We start from the raw sequence: 23,586 nt of genomic DNA on the forward strand, positions 1-23,586 counted from the left end.
CTCTCTTCTCCGCCTTCCCTACAAACATTCAGGGATAGAAATGTTAGTGACTAAGCTTGTGTGCACAGGGAACATAGAAGAAAGTGGCACCTTTGAGGCTGAGTACCATGGAAAAGGTGGCATTATGTGATCATCAGCAAGAGACTTCTGAACTATGCAGACCCTAAAAGACACCCAGGCTTGGGGGGCAGGTTACAGGAGAAGACTTGAGGGCAAGGGACAAGCTGAGCCTTCAACAGCCATTACACCTTTGGCACAGCCTGCTAGTGTCCCCCAAGACTGTTTAAGAGTTCAGATGGCAAATGGGCGTCTTCAAACTGATAAGCTGAGTGGAAATTAATTGGAGAGCGATTATCTAAGATGCAGTGCATGAAGCTCTTATCTAATGTAGACTTCTAATTGTATGCTACTATAAATGTTAAACACTGTTTCATGCATAAAACTTACTTAGTTATGATGACTGTTAATGCAGAATGAATGACTATAAAGTTATTGGTAGAGAATGTGCTCTGGTAGTTAGATTTTACTGTTGCTCCATGCTGAAGTGAAGAATCTGCCTTTTTTTCCCAGCATGGGTTTTTTTTATGGAACAGTCAGAGGTGATTCATGTTAAATATGAGTGCACACAAAATAAAAGCAGAAAAAATGTTCTTTTATACAAAGTTATTTAAATAATCCCTTTCAGCTTTAGTGACACCTGCAGTGTACACTGAAACCTTTGCAGGCAAAGGTTGCTATAAATGTGATTGTTCTGAATTATGTCAATTTAGCCACCAATTAACAACCTGAATAAATGATTACATTCATTATCAGGCATGATGCAAAGCTAATTGAAGTCTGCAGGAGCTTTTCTATTGAGTTCACAGAGCTTTGGATCAGGCCCATAAGTGTATAGCCAAATAACAGTAATTTTTCTTTTTTTAGATAGAACACAAGAAAATTAGCTATCTAGATTTGGGAAAAACATTGAACCTTTCTGCTTCTAACCTGTGTGACCCCATTAGTAAAGCATGAACACTTATTCTAAAACTCCCAGTGAAAGTGAGTTCCTGTCAAATGCATTATTGTTCTTTCCTGCCACATATGGGCGTGTGATATGCTGGAGCTTCAGAACATTCTCAGCTCATGAAAATGCCAAATAATGTGTCTAAATTTGAAACATTTCTTTAGCCATCCCTATAATTAAAGGAGAGGAAGAAAGAAAAGTTTAATGGATTTTTATAAGCTTTGAAAAAAAAAACCCACTCCTTTCTTGCCAAGTTTCATTTATGAAAATATTTCTATAACTTCAAAATAAGTAGAAGGAAATAATGATATTTTTTTTTCCTATTGTTTTTGTCATAGAATACAGACACTCTGTTGGCTAGATTTCAATGGGGTAATCATGATTTTCTTTACTGAAAAGCTGTCTTTCTATTTCATAAGGTTACTCAGTACATTTTCTGAGCTATCTTGTAATAGTGTCACTTGCTATTTGAAAGGATATTTCAGTGCAACTGAAACAGCGTGTGTGTGTGTGTGTGTAAATAAACACTGATCCCAGAGTAACCTGACAGCTGAGAACAGCAAAAAGAAAGGAAATCACAAGTAATAAAAGCACAATTTCAAGTTATAAAAAAAGGTGAGAAAGCAAATAGGAAACTGCCTTTCAATGATGACAGCGTTTAAAAAAAATCGGAAGAATTACTAATATTCTTAAGATAGATAATGAGAACAAAGGGATCTCCAAAGCAGTGTTGTTTTTTTGTTGTGTGACAAGTGCTTAGTGAGTCATTGACTAGAAAATAAAAGTATTCATATAAAAAAAAGTTTGATAATCAGAACTGTGATGCTTTCTGTGTTTGGGTTTTTTCCTTCTTTCTTTTCTTTGCTGATACAGTTTAAACCTGAAGCTGTCTGTTAAACCCAGGTATCCCTGTGGCAGGCATTGTGAGGTAGGACTCCTGTATTTGTCCAATCAGTCACACTGGATGAGATCAAGGGAGATGGCAGACCAGGTGTGAAGTGCTGGAGCCTGCTCTGAGGGAGTCCTCAAGTGCGCTCTGAATCCTAAGGCATAATTTAGGTTTCTCTGAAATGACCAGCTGTGTGACCTGGGGCTTTTTCTGGGTGCTCTTGTAGGCAGCAAACATGAAAGAGGCCAAAACTGGCCTTTAAGACCAAGTCAGTGCTCCTGCTGAACTGTGCTGCACAAAGCCAGCATTAGGCTGATACACACAAAATGCCTAAAAGTAGGTGAAAAAGGAAACGCTGTACTACTCATGTAGCATTTCCTAATGCAAAACTTTTGTTAAGTTCCTTTGATTTCTATGAAGTTCAGTCAGTGGCAATGTAGTGGAACTACTGACATCTGGTAGTTGTAATAAAAACTTTATTTTTTTCACTATGCTAATGAAAATCTGTATGCTAATGAAATATCACTATGCTAATGAAAAGCTGAAATTTTTGTCTCTGCTTTTACTGGTTTTGTGTGGTGTGGTTCCTTTGACTGCAGTAGAATGACTCCTCATTTACAGGCAGGACTCAGGGAAAGAATAAGACATCTTTATGAAGTAGCATGCTAAATAGCTCAGGTTTCTCTTGCTGTGCTGGAATCAGTGATAATTATTATTATTACACTTTAATGAAAACAAAATGACCACCCGGAATTACTTCTCAATGTAATTGTTTTCTCTTTGGCTGTACCTGATTTGAGGTATGAAGCAAAAGAAGCATCAAAAAGATACTTCTGAACACTTTTTGGTGTTGTCTTTAAGAAAGTATATGTGATATAGAAAAAATATATATGTGTATTCAAGTATTCCAGACTTGATAAGACGTGAGTGTGCAGACTTTTCATGTCTGAGGCTATTTGTGGTATTGTGTTGAGTAAGGTAGTGCCATCTACTTGCTGAATTACTTGTACAGCAGAGCCGTGCAAGGTCAGCAACAGCGCTGTGCAAGTAGGAAGCATGTTGGTGAATCTCTTGTTCTTGGATCAGTTTGCCTGCACAGGCTGGGGGATGTGAAATCTTTGACTGGTACCCATGCTGCTTGTAAAGGTGTAAAGCTGAAATGTCCATTTTCTGGCACTGAATTAAGAAAATGTTCCAGGACTAAAACCAAACAAGTAGATGAGTCTGCCATTTTCAATCTCGGTAATGCAAAATGTCATATGACGAGAAGAAAAGAAATATGGAAGAAGCTTCACTCCTCTTGCCTACTCACTACATGGGCTAGCAGAGAGAAAGCATGGATACAATTGTTGCATTTTATTTTCCTAATAAGCACTTTCTAATAAATTCAGTGGTCAGAAGGCAGAGTGACAGTGACAGGACAGGCAGTGTATCTCAAAGGAGAGTGCTCTGCCAGCGTGACGTGAACTTCCTGCCTGTCAGCAGGCAACAGGAGGTGCGGGAATTGCCTCACAGGAAACAGAAGAGGACATAGGCTAGGTGTGCGGTATAGATCAGAAAGTTAGTGTCTGACCAACACGGTGCCAATGTGAAGCAATGCTGTATGATGGAGAGCAGCGATTAAGGAATGGTTAAGGAGAGAGTCACACTAAGAAGCAGTGTGCTCTCCTGTACAGTAGGCCGCTATGACAGATACTCAGTGGTTCAAATGTGGGACATCTGAACAGAATAACCAGGTTTTAAACATTCCATGGAGAGCAGAAGGCATATTTCTGCTGACGCTTTCATGATTTAGAAGGGCTTTGTGCTTCTCAGGTAATAAAACTCAGTATACTCTTTAATTGTTAAGGTGAATTGTAATGGGCAGTGCCTAACTGCACTGTTCCATCCTTTACAGTGGAGACATAACATCAGGTATCCTGAAATGAAAATAGGGAGCTTTTTTCCCCCCAGTCAGCCAGCTATGCTGCTTTACTGAAAGAAGTGTAGAAAAATCGTGCACAAAGAATTACTGTCTTTTATTTAATATAAAGCTGCCAGAAGGCTTTATGCATTTTGCAGAAAGATTTTTCTGTTGATTTTGCTATTGCATCTCTTAAAATGTGTGCTGGCCATATGCAGTTGCTGTTTTATACGTGTATTCAGTGTGTGTGTTCCTGACTGGACATCTTCATTGCTACAGTATTGAAAGGGGTGGTAGAATTCTACCAGCAAACCTACTTTTCATTTATTATTTGACACTTTTCTCATGTTGTTTTCAGTGGTTTAAAAAGCAAACAAATGTTTATATACTTGCCATCTCTGATATTTCAGATCTTTGCTGGTTTTAATCTACTCAATCTAGTATGTAATTCATTTGCATAAAACATTCCATCATGCAAGAGTGAATTCAAATTAAGAGATTCACCCTTTTGCCTGCCACCGTTTGGCTGAAACTGCAACTGGACTTTCTTCAGTTGTTGGAGAGATACCATGTGTTTCCTTTTGCTCTTTTCTCATATTCTCCATCTGTCACAGAATTAACAGATAATTAACACAGAATTAATTACACTGTTTGCAACAACCTTTCCCTATCACTCTTTGTTCATTGTTGATTTTGTGTGGTTTGGGGGGGTTTAATGTAAAAGCTCTTTGACTCTTCAGGTGCTTTTGCAATAAGCACTTAAAAAATCAGACTTAATGGTGACTGTCCTTCAACTTTTTCCCCACCATCCATAAGCTTTATTCCAGTGATTCCTCAGTTCAGAGACAGTGTCTTATATTTCAGTTTAATAGCCCTTCTGTGGATTTAGGCAATTGATTTTTCAAATCCTTTAAATTTTCAGTGTTTACCATGCCATGAGTCAGGGAATTCTGCAGCTTGATCTATACTTTATACGAAAAAAAATCTCAGTTCCTGAGGCAGGGTTCCTGTCTCTTTGAATGCCCATGAGGGACTTGGAAGAAGCAACAAACAATTGTTTCATGCTTACTTACCTTCTTCTTGTCATTCATGATTTTATAGACCTTAATCAAGTCCTTTCTGATCTATATCTAAGGCTACTTCCCTGTTTATTCCTGGTATAGAAGGTCTTCTCTAGTTTTGATCATCCTTGCAGCACTCTTAAACCTTTTTCTCACTGTACTATATCCTTTCTGAAAGGAACAGGCCAGAAGTTTGCACAATATTCAAACTGTGAGCACACAGTATGTTTCTGTTAGTAGTATGACGACAATCTTCTGCTTTTTCCTCCATTCTGTTTCTAGGAAATATGAACGTTCAGTTCACTTTTCTGAGTGTGGTGGAATGCTGAATGAAGTGTTTTCCTTTGGGTTTCAGAGGACTATGTAAATTACTGACAGTATCCTCTCTATCTGCAGCTGCTGACGGAATGGTGTGTAATGAATTATGCTCAAGTGATGGCTGCTGGGGGCCAGGGCCAGACCAGTGTCTCTCCTGCAAGCGCTTCATCAGGGGAAGGACCTGCATAGACTCTTGTAACCTCTATGATGGGTAAGATATTTCCCTTGCACTTTTCCCTGAAGTTGCTGATTATACTGTTCAGGACTTCACCAAGAAAGTTGTTTTCTTTTCACATCAACCAATATCTGTTTCCACTGCCGATACTACTTATTTGGGGGTAAAATATATTGTGGGATAGGTTTTAAGGATTTCCAGATCTGAACTTGTGTAGAAGGCTTTACCTAGTATTCTGCTGACTAAAATTTTCATGCAACATGAAAAGTTTGTTGCACCTTTTGCATTGCATGGTCTGACATTTTATAGATTTAGACCTCAGTTTAGAATTGTTGTTGAGTGACGAGCCTTTTGGAGAACAGGCTTTAAAACAAGTGTTTATAGAGACTTAACTAAAGTCAGCACTGTGTTCAATGCTCTTTCTAATCCTTTCCTACCTGTTAGCCGTGTCTCAAATGTAACAAGTGGCTTCCTGAATCTGAGCCATGAGTGACAATTCTATAGATAAAAATAGAGAAAAGTGTTACTTTGTCCTGTTAATGAGGTCCTTATTTCTTAAGGAAAGGGGGTGGGGGAGGGGAACCCACTATAGTTTTATACTGGTAAAAAAGATATCTTCTGTTTCACCTGTCTGTGAATGACATTGCTGATGAGGCCTGGTTTTCAGCTGGTTTGAAGCAGCATCATGTCGTTAACAGAAGTGATTTCAGCTGGCAGTCTGCTGACTTCAGCGAAGCTGAAATTATTTCTACCAGGTGAAGAGCCAGCCATTTTGTCTCAGTCTCACTTGCTTTCTCCTAACCTGCCCGGAAAATACTTTCGTAGGGAATTTCGAGAATTTGCAAATGGTTCTGTCTGCGTGGAGTGTGATCCCCAGTGTGAAAAGATGGAAGAAAACATGATCACGTGCTATGGGCCGGTAAGAACAAAATTTGATATATTATGTGCTAGCTTGTTAAAGGGTGCTAAAACATGGGTGTTTTCTGCTTGTAGACTTAAAAGCAGCTGTTGAAAATTAATGTGAACAAAAATAGAAAACATGCATATTCTGCATGTAGGGAAGTTGGTACTGGTAATAAAGTTCTTTGGACCAGCCTCCTTAAGGAAGTGGTTTGAAAAGTTTTCCTTTTCTTTCCTCAGTTGTCTTAATGCCTTAGTGGTACAGATGCATGATTTTTTTTATATGACAGATAGCATGCAGTTGTGGTTTCAGTGCCCTTTTTTATCATTGCATTCTTTATACTCACTTCTGTCCTGTTCTACCACAAATTTGGTTACCTACCTTGCCCGCCACACCCCAAAAAAAAGAAAAAATGAAAAAAAGTGGGAAATTGTCTCAATCACTCAGCTTGAACAATATGTTGGGATGTTTGTTTAGGGGGTTTTTTTTCGTGGATCCTAAATGAATGTTAACTGTGGCTGTTACCTTTATAATGGCTAGTGAGTCTTCAAAGATTAGTGCTCTTTTGTGAGATAGACATTGTCTCTTTCTTTTAATCTTGGCAGTATACAAAAGACTGAAAGGCACAAGCGTCCTGGGCAAAGAGGAGTTGTACTTTAGGATCTTCATAACTGAGAAAACTTAACTCATAAATTATTTCTTTATTACTTTAACTTACCTACTAAATGGGAAAGGCATCATAATTTTTGTCATAATACTGTTTTCTGCAACACAGTCATAAAGTAAGAAGCTAATGTTTCAAGTATTCAACGCATGATGGAAATTTGGGTTTATAGCAGGGCTAAGTGCCCAACGTGGACACTAGATTCAGTTATATGCTGGCTTATCATCACAGCTTTAAAATTTTACTTTTATATTGTCCAGGAGCCTTGGTTTGTGGTTCATAACAATCTAGTCTATACACATAATAAGAAGATGGAGAACTTGTAGCTCTTCAGTATTGTTGTGACCAGTTACCACAGGGAGAATGCAGTGTGGAAAATAATTCTGGAGTGCAGAGGTAGGGGATCCTACTGAAAGGCCATTGCAGTTGCTTTTCAAATGTGGCTCAGTATGGATCAATGTTGAAGGAAAACCTGTTTAGAATCTAGAATTTAGTTGTATGCTCTACAGAGTAAGTTTATGGCCAAAAGTAACAGGATTTACATGTCTGCTGCTCCTTAACCGAGACTGAAGCTAATTCACTGTTCATTGGGAAATAAATGGTATTTTTTTATTGCTCAGTGTGCTGTCAATCTAGGACCTGCAATTCTGGTGTAGCAGGAAAAGACAGAGTAACTTGAATGCACCACATTTCTGTCTTTCTCGCTCCCAGGGTCCTGACCACTGCACAAAGTGTTTCCATTTTAAGGATGGTCCAAACTGTGTGGAAAAATGTCCTGATGGCTTACAGGGGGCCAACAGCTTTATTTTCAAATACGCTGATGAAGATCGTGAGTGTCATCCGTGTCATCCAAACTGCACCCAAGGGTAAGTGCAAATTCTGTGAAGTGAGTCATCCTATTTACTGTTTATAGCACATGATGATTTACATGCAGTTTGGCTTAGTAAAGCACTTGTTCCACTCCTGAAAACACAGTGTGTGCAGCAGTAATGTAACCTTTGATATTCAGGTTCTACTCATGAATGTCCAGCAGCTTATCAGAAGAAAACTTACCCTTTTGAAAACCATCGAGAACAACTTTTCACAGCAATGTTCTTTGCTTTCCTACTAGGTACCACTGGTTTGTAGCAAACACGACCATTTAAAGTAAAGTGTAATCCTGTAAAATGACTTCTAGTATTTACTTGTTAATAGAGTTTTTATCTCTGCTCCTTGGTATTGGTGAACTAAGCCAGCAGCACTACTGTGACATTAAAGTGTTATTGCACTCACTCTCCTTTTTTTTTTTTTTTTTTTTTTTTTTAATATATATATGGGGACTAATGCAAACAGTTTGTCTGAAGCCAGACTTTATACAGGAGTCTGAGTCTGAGGAGTAGTTTTTCAAGTCCTGTCTAACTGCCCAACATCACTTGTTGTATTTGGAACTATACAGCCCATGTATCTGAGCCAGAGTTAAGAATCTGTGCAACAAAATAATAGTAGTCACATACACAACTATTGTTTTGCGTGGCCTGCATAAGTTATAAATGTTTTTTCCATGAGACAGTTGGTAATGACCAGCGTACACAGAGAGAGGCAGCCAGGGGAAAAAAAGAAAACTCCAGCCAGTGAAATAATCTTCAACAAGAGGCTCTTATTGTTCAGCAGCTAAAATTAAACCAGTAAATTATTCAATGTAATCTTGATGTCAACAGCTGTTGCCATTCAAAACGAGACCTTTTGCTGGTTTTGCAAATCTAATTACAATAGAGACATTAGGGAAATGAAAGTGAGATCGCAAAGACACAGCCAGGATCTGTTGCAGATTTGTCTTCCCCTTAGACCCTTTAAATCAGTTAACACAGTAAGAAAAACGCTGCTACTGTGGAAGAAGAGTGTAAGAAGAAACAATATGAAAAGATGAGGTCACTTGAGGAGCTCTGGTTCTGGCTTTAGTAGATGGTGGAAGTGCCAGTTCTGATCGAATCTGACAAACCCAGCTATGGATGACAGATTTACTGTCCACCTTGCCAGCTTTGCTGGCCTTTCAGAAGACCAGGGTGTGACAGATCTTCCCATTCACTCCTCTTTTTCTCTGCTGGTCTAACTAATCTAACTATTAATGGTCTTTGTGGCACAACTGTTTTTCTCCAAACCAGGAAGGGAGCAGAATGTTTCCATGCCTTTCCACTTCTTCATGTGCATCAGTATTTTGCAAGTGGCTAGTAGTTTTCATCTCCCTGGGTAGAATAGGATCAGGGAGAGAGGCTTTTATGCCTTGTGATGAAAATCTGCTGTTCTAGTTCATAAACAAATAGGAAGGGCATCAGGCAGTTGTAACCAAGCTTGTTGGTATTCACTGGCAGCCCTTGGTGACACAGGGTTCCTTTGTGCTGAGTTATGTTGTCATTTAGTCCTTGAACTTTCAGTTTTCCCTTTTTATTTTCTGCAGCTGATTGGGTGAAAGAATGGCTCATGTAGCATCATATGCCGATCCCCCGAGAAATGAAAAACTACCACTAGTAAAAAGGCTAGAAGTCTCACCCAGGTTACATATGCAAAGGTATGGTTATCTCCCAGAGGAGTAGCTATCCCTTTGCCACAAGTCAAAGACTATTCCTCATAGAAATCCTTAATTTCTTATTAAAAACAAGTTAACACGTCTATTCTTAGGTATTTTGTTACGCCTCATAAAAACAATACCCCACCATCCCCCATGTCTGAGAAAGCATGGGTGTTCTTTTCAAGTGTTACTAAAGACTTTCTGACATGTTTCATTATGTTCATGAAACTGTTAATGAATACCAAGTTATTTGGCATTTATGAATTGTCCATCTTCCTGCCAGTGTCGTCAGGGGTATGCCCACATACAGTATGCCCACAGAGAGAAGGGAAAAGTTACTCTCTTGCCTTTTCTCCTTCAATTCTGAATTCTCTAGCTTCATACTTTCATTCTTCTTTTAAAAATTAGTATTAAAGTTACCCTCAGTCAGGATTCTTCAGTGAAATAGGTTGTGGAGGGAACACATCTTGATATTTGGCTCACGACTGAATACTACAGAGAAAATGTAATTTTACTTCATCTAGCATGTCTGTTCTCCTCTCTGTCAGATCAATTGCTGGAATAAAACTGATGCCCTTGCACTGCAGCTTGGATACTCATCAAAAAGTGTTGAGCTGCTGCAGAGCAGTGCTGCCAGCAGTGCTGTTCACTTTGAATCAGGCTCCTTGCTAAAATGGATTGTTAGTTCTCATACGTTGTTTCTAGTCATTGCCACCTGTTGTTGTCACCAAGGAAGATACCTGTCCCACCTCTGCATTTCCTGTGAGCGTTTTGCCAGAATTTCATCATGGCATTTGCAGGCGACTGCTTTACACCCTAGAGCATGAGATTTTGATAACACCATTCTCCTCCCTTATTCAAGTACAATGACTGCTTCTGTTAATAGGTGTGTAATTATCCAGCCCTGTTAATGATCTTATATTGACTGAGGGAACTATCAAGGAGTGACTTCCTTGGATACGAGAACTGTGCTTTTGGCCTTACATCTCCATGATGTATCAGCTATTTGAAGACAGTTTGGAGCAGATCTGAGGCACAGGGGACAGCTATCCCATTTAGTTCAAGAGAGTCAGAGAGCATTTGGCACCTCTTCTTGCAGAGCTAGCCAAAATGTAACACTTTCACAAAAATAAAATACTAATTCTATAATAGCATTTGACATTCTGCTTCCTTGCTGGGCAAGACACAAATGGGAGATCTCACTGTACACCTCCCCTCATTATAGAAATGCATTTTCTCACACAGCTTGTTGAAGGAAGTGTATTACTGTTCTCCAGAACATTATTTTCCTTCTAAGCCAAGACCAGAGAAGTGATGGGAGCCTTATCAACACATATGTGATCCAGAAAGGATTTTAAGGCAAATGTACTGTCTTGCCTCTAAAGCTTAGGTGTATTTTTAGGAAGGTATTATGTATTCCAGATGAAACAATAATCAAATTCAATGGCAACAAACTCTGAATAAGAAACTTACTATTCTGATGATGCAAAATTTCTTCCTACCTCCTGCCTCACTCAGTTCAACTTCCTTACTATCACATCAGTATGCACTTTGTGTTAGCTACGTAACCCCCTGATTTTGAGTTGTCTGTCTTTATCCATGGCAATAGCTGGGTGACCAGGTGATTGCCAGAACTAAGGTTTTCTCCTGTCCAGAGTTAATCCATTTATGCCATTGTATAATCAGTTTTGTTTTCTTTCCAACAACAAAGACTTTTGAGAATTCATCTGACTAAAAATGGCTTTGCTACTCCACATCTGTGAACACTTAAGACCCCACCATTCAAGCTTAAGGAAAACTGATGAAAGGCAGTATTTGTGACAAAGGGGAAACAGCATTGTTTCAGGAAAAAGCAGTTGTTACTCGAACTTTCAAAACTGTTTTAATTTGTCATTTTGTTTCAGAGGATGATTATCTGTAAAGCTAGGATGAGCTCCAAATGTGATTTTCTGTATAAACTGTATTGGACTGTTGCAAAGTACTGAATATATCATTAATAAATTGGCATGTCTCACTTAACAAGTTCATTTTACAGAGCAAACTTGGAAATGAAAATATCGTTCAGACTCCAAGCAGAAAGAACACTGGGGGTGAATGGAATACCAGTGTGATGTATAATTGTGTCATTCTTGTACTTTTATGTGTCAAAAAGCCTGAAACCAAGGAGGTTACTTTCAGAGGAAAAATAATTGATGACTTGGTGGCGCAAAATAACTTGTTAATAAATATTGCCATTACTCACACAGTATTGTATTTTCCCACATGTAATCACAACAGCCAGTCAGAGAGTAGGAAGCTGCTCAACTAGGAGCAATGGAAATTGCACCTGGACAGAGTTTTCAGTTTGGGGCTGGGGAATCCACGGAAGAAGATTACAGGTTTAAATAAAAATCGATAGTATTTCAACTCAGAGTGGGTGAGGTCTAAACAGCGCTCTCTTCTTGGATTCAAGTCCTGTTCTCCAGACGTCTAAGAGAATAAATGTATAGATGTGAAATGACTTCAAGACAATAGGCTCTTTATGTTAGTCTGCCAGTTGTCTGAACTAGTAATGCTCTCAGACCTCTAATTTGAAGAGGGCCGCCTTTTTATTTATAGCAAGAGTCTGAGCTCAGCTTCTCATGACATGCTAGCAAATGGAAGATCTGAACAACTTTTTTTCAGCCTCCTTCATTACTGAACTGGTTTTCTGCAAATTGCTGAGAATTCCATGAATGGAAGAAACATTAGATATGTTTAAGAGTGGTTAGAATTCAAACAGTCCTGAATTCTGAAGTCTTGAAGCCTGGGACAGCTGGGATTTAAAAAATACCTGTCAAGATTTCTCTCCAAGTTTTTGAACTGTGTTTAAATCTATCCTTTCTGTTTATGCGTTATCTAGCCACCTGGGTATTTAATGAATCCTTTTTATGTCTGCACATTTTCTGAAGGAAACCATTATTGAGGAAATCCTTACAATTTGCGTTTGCATGTCAGTTTTTATGCAAAAATGAAAATTCAAGTAAGCAAACAACTGGTAAGGTTCGCTATCATTCTTCTCTCTTTGATGGGCAGGTAAGGGGAAATTTAATTCACTGAATTTATTTTATAATGGCAGAGTGATAGCTAATTTAAATGCAGCAAAAGTTGATGAGTGGCAAGCAATGGTGAAGTGGAAAGAAGATCTCATGGGAGCATATTTGAACTCTTTCAGATTTTTTTACATGCATATCCCTCTATCAAAGCCAAACTGAAAGCAGGAGACTTTAAAAAGAGTTCGGAATCATACCTTAAATTTCAGATGCTTCAACATAAGTGAGTTTCAGTCTACTGATGTGTCAGATCACTTGCTCCTGTATACAGCCAAAGAGCCTTTAATAAAATGGCTCTGAGGTCTTGTTAAAGAGTTTTAATAAATGGTTTGGTTTCCTTAAAATCCTGAGAGCAAGATGCTCCACATGGCTACAGAGGGACGAGTTGGGCATTCAGCACTAAAGGGTGCCAGGTTGTTTTAACCCCTAAAAGTTTAGCTTTGCATATCTGTCTCCGAGAATCGTGGCTGCTGTGTAAATGTGACTTGCTATTTGAATGCAGTGGGCCTAGGACACCACTTCAGTGCTCTTCATGTGGGCAAGAAAAATCCATGCATATTCATGTTTTGCAAAAAGACTTTCCCCATGGTTGTGCTTTAGTGGTGCTGCATAAAGTGATTCCCTGCATTTCTGTTGCCTTTGTTGACCACCTGTTGATTTTGCAGGTGGAGTACTTTTGGCAGCATCTAAGGAAAGCAGAATAAAATGCCTGAATCAGCTGACAGTATTTTTCTGGGTTTTGTTGATGGGAGTTCATCCTTGAGCTTCCCTGATAAAAGTGTAGTCAGCTTCAAAAATATTTCGCAGTTGCCCTAGCTAGGAGCTTAGAACAGAATGAACAATTGCATCAATTACAGAAAGAAAAAAATTTTGCATTGTGCTCTTGAAGGTCTCATCTTACAACCTAACAGCTTTTGTGCAGTAATCACTGGTTTGATGATTCAGACAACATCCAGAAAAAGCAGCTCTATTGTCAGGACACCTACGTATGCCGGTGAAACCTGCTTTAAGTGTTGTTTGAGCCAAGATATGTCCAACCTTGAGTGCTGTTGCTATTACTGTTCCCCTTGCAAGCTTGTTTTTCCCACAAGCTATAATTCTGTGGTGACTTGGGTCTCTCTTGAGAATTGTAATTAAGAATGTGGCACAAAGAGGGGATTCCAGCTTCTTGGATCTGTAAATAACAGGTTTCTCTCTTTCTCTCCCTATTTTCAATTTGGATTTGCTGCAGGTGCATAGGGCCGCATATTGAGGACTGCATTGGCCTGATGGATAGGTACTTGCTGAGTGATCGTTCCCTGTATGTCTTCCATCCTCCACGTGTGGACAAGGGTGCATGCATGTGCATGTCCTTGTGAATGGCAAATGACGTCTTTTGTTCTGTAATTGCCTGCAGGTGTAGAGGTCCCGCTAGTCATGACTGCATTTACTATCCATGGACACGACAGTCCACTTTACCACAACATGCTAGGTAACATCCACCACTTCTCCGTTTTTGTATACAAGGTCCTTCCCTGTTTGCCATCGGAATGTTATACTATCCAGTTTGTTCAGAAATGCAAATTGGGGGGAAAAAATAATTTGTCCTTAAGATATGTCTCTGAACATCCAAATTAACATTTCCATTTGAAAGCAAATTAAATATCTTACTCAGGCTGATTGGAAAATGATATTAAAAAAATAAATTAAATTAATAAGTATTCAATTCTGAAATCTTCTGCAGACATTTATGATTCTTGATGAAATTTTACTAGAAGTAAACATACTGAAAACTCTGGTTAAATTGGAATTTAGTATTTTTCCATTTGTTGGTTTTTTTTTGTTTAAAGTGGTACTTAAAAGCAAATGAAGCTTTTTCTTCCATACTTCTCTGGGAAAAAGTAAATGTTTCAGCAAAACTGAATTTCTTCCTTAATTCACGTAACACTATTATTTATTTGTTTTTTTCTTTTTTCTGTTAAAAAAAAATCATAACCTTGCAGCGATTTTATTTCTCAGTAATGACAATCGAAACAAATTAATGTAGGAAGGCTCCCAAAACATTCCGGTTATACTCCACATTTTTTTTTCATGAAAGCTCTTCGTTGCCATTGCGTTTGTTTATTTCTAAAATCAAACTGGTTAGTATGACTTCCAGGCTTTCCAGACTGTCCTGAGCTAAGACTGAATGAGTATATCATTTCAATCAACTTCACCTCATTAAGGATTTTACTTTGGGGTTTTTTTTCTTGTCTTTAAAAAATGATTTTAAGGTTGCCTTTCCTTCCTAGTTGTGTACCTAATGTGAGTATTTCCATTTCTAGTGGTTGAGGGAGAATATGTTTAGACTTGAAAAACAGTACTCTATAAATGCTATCAAACAGTAAGCTTGTTCAATTGAATCAATCATAATTTGGATTTAATTCATGGGCCAATGAATAAGCAATAGAAGAAAACTTAAGTTTTTCACTATTCCAATATTTATTTTTAATCTTTCTGATCTAGGATATCCAGTTTGAGATAATTCTGGGGGGGGCTCATTTTCAAATGTATTCATCGAAACAGAGTTTCCCAAAACAAGCAATCAGGTCTCCATGTTGTCAATTTTACTCAAAGTACAAATACAGGAAACGTATTATTTGCATGAGTTTAAGGGGCTTACCAAACTACAGAGAATGAAGACCATGCTGAAATTCTTCACTTTAGTATCCAATTTAAAAATAACATGTTTCATCAATTGGATTTTTAATCGGGTTTTGAGGAAGGATAAGGACTTTATACTAGGGAGACAACTTGTTTGCTCTAGTGTGACTCTCTTACAGTGTTGTAGGCTGCTTGCTCTGGCTTCCTCTGTTAGCCCCAAAACCAGTCAGAGCTTGTTCTCCATTTAATTCAAGTGGTATACCTAAAAAACTTACCTTTCCATTGAAAATGTTTAGGTAGTAGTAAAGTTTCTGGAAGTACTACCAAATACCCACTGAATTTGATGGGAAGACTCCTGTTAATCGCAGTGGGTGTTAGGTTGGGCCCTATATTTAAAAGTGAAATTAAAGAAGTGGAAGCATGACGTGATGACACAACACTAGTGAGGTGCCAGACTTCAGCCATGTGTCAGCAGGCAAAGTTTATTTTGCTTTTTATGTTGTATAAATCATAGGTTTTGTCTCCTTGAATCTACTGTCAAGGTAGTAAAGCAAATTACCAAGGAGGGGAGGGTGTTTGTGACAGGATTAAAGCAATTGTTTTACTCCGCTCAAGTGAGTGATTTCCTGCTCTGTTCAGTCTGAGGGGGAAGACCCTCAAATGTTTCCTTAAGATCGGATGGACCTTTCCCCCCACCCCAACTTTTCAGAATTTATTTAGGGAAAGTTATACTGTATTTAAATGTCAGTATGTATGTGTTCTTTCACATTCAAGCCAAAGGAGGAAGCTTCATGCCTTTATGTTTATTAGATTAGTGAAACTGTGCATGGGTTTTTTTGGTGAAAATGGTTCATTTTGTTTGGGCTAAAAATGGGCAAAACTGCATTGGCAAAGTGATACTTCTTATTACAGTAGGGATGTCAATCAAAAATAGATGTGTTTCACTCAGAACCTTCTTAAGTCCCTTTAAGAACTGCATGCCCTCCCTAGACTTACAGACCTTAAAATCATTAATAATCAGTTTTACCCTTATCCATGTTGATAACACCATGAAAGAAATTGTTCCTTTTCTTTCAAGTTTTGGAGTTTGCAAATAGATTTTGCCATGATCCATTGACTTGGGGGCTTTTCTAAGTGTCTGGTAAGCTAGCAAAGGAATTCTTAGTGTTTAATAAAGATGAATTTGATATGCATGATGTGGCCTGTTTTCCAGACGACAAGTGAACCTTCAGGTTTTCTGCTTATGTTTGGCCGTTATATTTTGTAGGGGGAAATCCTTTCCTTTGGCATTGCATGTCTTTCTCATAGGTCTTTGGGTTTTAAAAAACTTTTAGCTTCAATAGAGTTCTGTCCAAAAGAATGCAAGAAACCCTTTTCCCATTTCCACCTCAGTGCCACATATAAGGGCTATTTTAGCCCTTTTCCTCTAGAGTACTTGATAGATTTTTTTTCAAATGACTGTTAGGTTATCTGCTGGATCTCGTGGCCTTTTTTTTTCCCTGTGAGAGCCCACGTTTATTTTCAACATGTTCAGTTTGTCCTCGCAAAGGCTTTCACTATATTCTGAACTGCCAGAAAGAGTTCAAAATGTAAAGGAGAAGTCACAGGAGAAATTAGTGCCTCTTCTGTTTGTGCTTAGTTGCAAATTCTGGTTATTGTCATTATAACTCTGAATTTCCCACAGTGGAAATTATGTGGCAGGAAGGCTTTTCTTTCCTCACGTTTGTGAACATATTCTTTCTGTATTTGTACCATGTTTAATTTATAGTGTCCCTATCACAATGTCGTCTGACTGTAATTAGTGTGATTGACTGAGTTGGTTTGCTGAGCCAGTTTTCTGGCTGACCTCGCTGGGCTGCTCACATGACAGAGGCCCAAAGGAATGGGATGGGCCTTGCCAGCAGGGAATTCCCTGTGCAAGGTGGAGTCCTTATAGCTGGCACGTAACTTACATGACTGCTTCTTGGTCTTCCTTTCTGTTTCCTTCCTTCATTCCCTGCCATGCTGAGAATCTCAGCCCAGGGAACAGAGAGGAAACCGGAGCCTTGTGTCCCAGCTTTTCTCAGATGCTTATAGCTCTTCCTATTGTTCTCCGCCTTTTGGGAGCGGGGGGAGTAGATACTAGATTGTTACTGTAAGACTTCAGTTTGGGTTCCCCCTTCTATATCAACCTTTCCCAGAAATCACCAAAGTAAAGAAGGAAAGCAGATGGAGACTGTGGTTTCCCAGGGTGCCCAAAGGAGTTAGCCATCCTCCTTTCCCACCCCTTGCTAGAGTGACACTCCTTCTTTCAATACCTTCTGACAATTGTAGTCGGTTTCTCTTGAGTTGCAACAGCATATTTGTTAGCTCTGGAACAAAGGGCAAAAAGAGGAAGTATGCCTGCTTCAAAGATTTGGATAACCATTGCCTAAAAGGAAGATTGAAAGACTAAAAATAATACTCTGCTGTTCATTAAGAAAATTACTCTAGGCAGTCACAAAAGGCTGAATCTTCTACATTGCCCTGCTCCCAAATCCACCAGAAAAGCTTAGCTAACTGTTATTGAAGCTAGGCTGTGGACAAAGTCTTTACTTAAATTATGAATTTTAAATGTGTTCATCTTTTCTGTGATTCATTCAGTTTAATGCTAAGAGAGAAGGGATCATCAAAGAAGAAATGAAGTTTCTATTTTCTGTTGCGTAAGAGACTGCAAATCTGAAGATACAATCAGAATCATGTGGTAGATATGACAGGAAAGAACTAGCACCTTGATGTTATTGGTCTGAGTAAGCTGATGTCTGTCTCTGTTTATGCCCTAAGAAAATTTCATTCACATTTCCCTTTTAACTAACAGAAACTAATTAGCCAAGACCACCGTTGTCAAGTGGTTACATAAAATGATGGTGTAGACGTTAACTCCAATTACAATCCTAATGCTAGCTTTATATCAACAAAGAATGTCCTTTCAAGAAATCATCACTTCCTGAGCAAAAAAAGCTGGTTTTATGTACTGCGTATGTGTGCAAGAGCTAATTAACAGTAAACCCTATGTAATGCAGACAAATCCTTTCATAGCTGTTTCGTACCCCTGCACAGTATGACTTCAATAGAATTTCACAGCAGCTCTTGAGTAGATGATGGGGAAGGGAAACCACCTCTAATAAACCACTTATGTTCATTGCTTTTATGTCGCTCCGTTCCATTGCTTGGAGGAAAGCATTCCATATGCTCTGTATTTTTATAGAATAATTATAGTCATTCTGGAGGGGAAGAGGAAGAGAATCTCTATATAAAATTAGAGGAAAAATAGGATCTGCAAGTACAAACTGAGCTACGTTACTTGATTGGTAAAAGATGCTACTCTTGAGAGACTTTTTGATATGGAGCTCTCTGATGCTGTATCAGAACAGAGCAGTTGAAGAAACATATTTATTTCCATTTTTCAATAATCAAGACTAGAAAACCAGACTGTTTCTGATCCTGCCTCTGTGGGTTGGATAGAGCTTATGCTTGATCTGTTATGGGCGGACTGACAGAGAAATCCCTGTTCTGTGTGAGGACTTGCTGTGGGCACTTTTATTGTTGCAAAATTTCACTGTCTGGAGCTTTAGGAGGAACACATTTTGAGTGCTCCTGTGACATGAATGAAAGTCACTCCAGTGATTTCTTGAGCTCCCCCACTTTTTACCACTCCCACATAGTAAGACTGGCCTGCTTAGGAAAGGAGCTAGGTGGGGTTTCCTTCTTTTCTGCTGTACGGATCTGACCACAGATAAAAAAGCTCTCACTGTATTAAAAATTCTGCTCTATTACATGGTCAGAAAGATTTCTATGGGATCTGCAAGGGTTTCTACTTAATCTACCTTACTCAGCAGGGTTGACTGATGTAGTTTCATGGTATGATTTGGTAGGATCTGCGACTTGAGCGAGAAATAAACTGTTAAGGTTGGACAAGTGAAGGAACTAGTAGCAACTGTCACGCAAGAGCTTTTGAAAATCCATTCTGTGTCTCCAGTAATCTGAGGATTCTGTTTGAGAGTGCAGAGGACAGAGTAAGGTGAGCAATCTGATGTTTTTACTAGTTTGTTACACAAAGAATGGAACATGAGTGAAACACTCTTGCAGTATATTGAGACTGTTGATAGACCAAGTTTCTCAGCTGCTGTGCTCATTTGATGGGTTTGGGTAGTGTTCATGATCACACAGTGGTGCATGCCAAACAGAGAAATGTCACAGTGAGGTTTCAGAACTTGCCTTAGCATGTCTTCTTGTGGATGGCAGTCCTTTTTGTCTCATTAGGTATGTCCCAGACCTTGTGCCTTCTTCAGCTGCTGAGCTCTGAAGAGCCATTAGTGCAGCGTCCAGTCTTACAAAGTAAGCAAGCAAGCAGGTTTCTTGCAGGGACATGTATTTGGTCTGCTTAGCGCACAAGGTAACATCATGAATTTCATAGTACTTCTGTTCCCCCTGAACTTCATGCTAACTGTTCACTAAGTCCTACCACTCCGTGGCTTGAGTACCAGGTCCAACTTGGTGAGCTGTATGCAGTTTCGTTCTATGTATGTATGCATAGCAGAGCTATGTGCAGCACCAACTTAACGGTAAGCTTCTCAGTTATATGAAGTGTGTCATGGGAAATACACAGAGTGCACTAAACACAATATTTAGCAAGCACTGGAGTTCTATCAGGTCATACCCACATTTCTTTGCAGAGATTTCTCAATAAAAGTTGTGGCTTTTTCTTTGCTACCACAAGTTGCAAAAAAAAAAAAAAAATCAAATAAATTTAAAATAAGTAAATTATTTGTTCAGAAAACTGACTACAGTATTTGTGCTGAAACTATGAGCAGAAAAAATAAATAGTGATTAGGCCAGACATGATAGGTCACTGCTGAAAGACAAGAAGTATTAGGAAATCCAAACTGAAAATGATTTGTTAAAATGGAAAACAACACACAGCCCTATTGCAGAGGTCACTGCTTACATTCCTTATCAGGCTGCATAAGCTTGTGTTGTGTGTCTCTACTGGTTCAGCTACACAAATAATATATGATGCAGAAATAAAATTGTGCCATAAAGAAGTGACCTTATTATAGAGCAACAGTACATATTTCGCTGCTCTCCAATGGGTTTCTTTTATGGCTTGAAATGAGGATTTAATTTAGATTTAATGTCGTTATAAATTAATTATCTATTATTAAAAATAGATTTGTAGAGCTTTAGAAATATGTAAGATGTAGAGTTGTTTAAACCTCAATGAATGGTTTCTTAATAATTCATTAATATTTAACATGTAATAAATCGGGACTAAAGCTTGCAGTCTTACGTCCAATCTACCTATGTAATGCAGGATTTGTCGCTCTTTCATATTTAGACAATTTACATGACAAATGTATTTGAGTTTAGAGTCCAGCCAAGGCTTAATTCTCTGCATTCTGGCTTACTCACTATGACCTGTCAGGTGATAAAGGAGCTGCAATTCTTGCACAAAATGGGAAGCTCTTGGTTGGAGTTCTTTAGAATAGTATGTTTGTAGTGCTATGCTTGTGTTGTAAGTATGTATACAGTCAAGTCTGCTTAATTAGATCTCTTCAGATCAAAGTTAGTATGTCAAGCCATGTAAACTACTGTGGGTAGGGACTGCATTTGCATTGGGGATAAGTTTATTCCTTTCTGGTATCTATAGAGTAATTTTGCAAGAATTTCCCTCCATGCATTCTTTTCCTTTTTTTTTTTTTTTTTTGGTTTACATACAAAACGTGTACGTTCTACTTCTCAGTTAATTTGCAACAGTTTTTCCAGCATTAGATCAAAAATAGTAGATGACTCATTAATGGTGATAATACAGTTCACAGTCAGTCTTTTTAATTTGTTTTTGCAGAAATGGAGACACCAGTTTTGAATTTGGTAAGACATTTCCCAGTTTTACTGGTGTGTAGCCTGCTAACACAACGGTAAACTAATAAAACAAGCTATAGGTTTGAAGGAATTAAAATTCTTATGTCCTTGGGTGCTATGTGTGGAAAGTTGTACTGCAGTAGTTACCACAAGTGGGAAGCATTATCACGAATACCAGCAGCCATGCAGGACCAGAGCATAAGTAAATCAAGCCATCAGATCAAATTATCTTACTATTTTTTTTTTCCTGTCATGCTGTAAAGTAAAGTAACAGGGTGGGAAAATGTCATATAAATTATATGTACCATTGGGCTTTTTGTATGAAAGGTTTCAAATAACTACATTCAAATTGTAGTGGAAAGGGAACCTAATAGTAAACTCATTTCCCACGTAATGCCCTCTTGCTGTTAGTTTAGCTTAATTTGCATTTTTTTTTACAGAAAAGTAGAGATATTTTGACTCTGTTCTACCTTGTTATAATGGTAGTGGATAGAGTTGAACGAGAATGTAGACCCTGTACCTTCAGAAAGACTGACTGTTTTCTCAGCACGGTATGTTAAGGAGGCTTTAGAGAAGGGCCACCAGGAATAATTAAAACTTTATGCATTGTTCCTTGTAGTGAAGAAGTTCGGGAGCTCAAACAGCTAAAGCTTATTTTGGCTGAAGGTTACAGTGTAGAACCTGATTATCATCTAAAAGTACATAGGGAAGGAACAAAAGTTTGCTTAAGATGGCACTAGTCTAGCAGGCTGAAAAGGATGGTAAGGTGTCTGTCTGTGGGATAATTAAATGGATGAAATCTTACAAAAGACACATTCAAAAAAGAAACATGCCAGTGCGTTTCTAAGGAGGATTATTAATCCCTGGAATGATTTTTCCTGGTACTGTTCTATTCTCCAGCACTAGACTTGTAAAATCAAGACTGGAACTTCTTGCAAGCATGGTGAATTTGTGCCAGTCTTGTAGGCTTTGCTGTACGGATACTCAGGCCAGAGGATTGTGCTGGTTCCTCCTGTCCTTTATAGTGTGTGACATAACACTTTTGTCTGTGACGATAGTTTCCAGCTATGATCAGCTCTTAGCTCGTGCTCTAAGTTGGGATACAGAGTTCCTCTTTTGAATTTTTGTTCCTAGTACCAAGTTGTACACAGACAAGCAAATCCAGCTGCTGAATACTGGGCTTCGGTTCCTGTCAGCTTTGGTGAGGCACAGAGTGAGAGTACCATGTGACTTTACACAAGGTTTCTGTTATGCTGACATATTTTTATTCGTTAGCAGTTATGTCAGTCAGAACTCTGAGTTTTCGGACTGTCCTTTGCTAGGGGAGAGGAGAAACTAACATCTTAGCTGTTTGGCTGAACTGTCTTGCATCATGCCTGTATTCACTTGAATGAGACATTTGTTTTGAATAACTATAGCAGCATTTTTGTGTGTTAGTGGTTCAGCATTGTTATTTGATGTTGTACGACTGAAGGCAAATTGTTTCCCTTGACAAAGTTTCTCCACTAATGACATAATTTGGAAGGTCTAATTTGTCCATCTCTATCAGGTATTCTAAGCCTTAGGTACTAGTGAGGACCTTAAGTATCTTATATTGTTCTACAGTGCAGACTCATCCCTATGTTGTTGGTTTTTTTTTTCCTCTTCCTCCACTTCCTGTCCCTCCCTTCCTTTCCTGGAAGATGCTTTGGTAGAGCTCTGTGTTTGGTACTGTGAAGTTTTAGAAAGCGTGGTATCTAGATACTCTTTTTTTTTTTTTTTTTTAATGTAACCTTTGAAACTGACGTTTTCTTTAGGAATGACTGTACTCTTGTCAAAAAACTTCATGCTTTTTTTCAATCTGATATAAATTTTTAATGATGCCATCCACACACGGGTGAACAAGTGCTTTTGCAGTCTTATTGGCTGTTTAATCAATAGAAGATAATGCAGATAATTTCTCTAGTTATCTGACATTCCGCAAATGATCAAACAGGCAAGAAAAGATTGTGGGATAATGTGAAAAGCAGGTGCTGGATAGTTCTGATTGAGCTTTTCATTGGCAGAGAGTTGTGAGGAGCTTACTATGTATTGCCTGTACTGGTATGTCTCTTGGCAGAGCTGGTAATCCCTCCACCTGAAGAGTTGTGGCATTTATGCAGAAATTTGAGAACTAATTCAACTTTGTTATCAGAACAAAGGCCATCCTTTGGTTAAACGCGGTCCAGTTATGACATAGTCCCTGACTTGTAAATCATTAGAAGTTTTTCTTATAGTACCTGCAAAAAAATTACCTGAAGCGCAATCAACCTTTTAAATAAGAAGTGTGAACTTTTTCCTCCAGTAATTTTTCTTAGACTTCCAATACCCTGCCTGTGACAGTCTGTCTATTAGAAACACAGGCCATTAAAGCGATATACCAAGGTGTTACTTGCCTCTTAAAATGCTTGCTTGGATTTTCATTACATTTTATTATTTCACTCACTGTTCCATTTTAACTCATAGTTGTCTACTTGTAGCAAATGATGTTTAGATACGTCACTGAAATTGAGTATCACAGATATTTCTTAGA

The 23,586-nt window shown here is 38.5% G+C and overlaps 1 protein-coding gene across 3 annotated transcripts in view; it reads left to right on the forward strand.

The window, feature by feature from the left end:
* Positions 1–23,586, forward strand: part of ERBB4 (erb-b2 receptor tyrosine kinase 4) — a 643,185-nt gene that overhangs the window by 476,391 nt on the left and 143,208 nt on the right. For 2 of the 3 annotated variants that reach the window (XM_055812934.1, XM_055812935.1), the window contains exons 13-16: positions 5,256–5,388; positions 6,178–6,271; positions 7,629–7,783; positions 13,930–14,004. In XM_055812934.1, coding sequence (XP_055668909.1) covers positions 5,256–5,388; positions 6,178–6,271; positions 7,629–7,783; positions 13,930–14,004 — 457 coding nt within the window. Of the gene's footprint in view, positions 1–5,255; positions 5,389–6,177; positions 6,272–7,628; positions 7,784–13,764; positions 13,810–13,929; positions 14,005–23,586 lie in introns of all 3 variants that reach the window. The other variant, XM_055812936.1, reaches the window with a different exon arrangement.

The sequence above is a fragment of the Falco peregrinus genome, chromosome 8, assembly GCF_023634155.1.
Source record: "Falco peregrinus isolate bFalPer1 chromosome 8, bFalPer1.pri, whole genome shotgun sequence".
Classification (NCBI taxonomy): Eukaryota; Metazoa; Chordata; class Aves; order Falconiformes; family Falconidae; genus Falco; species Falco peregrinus.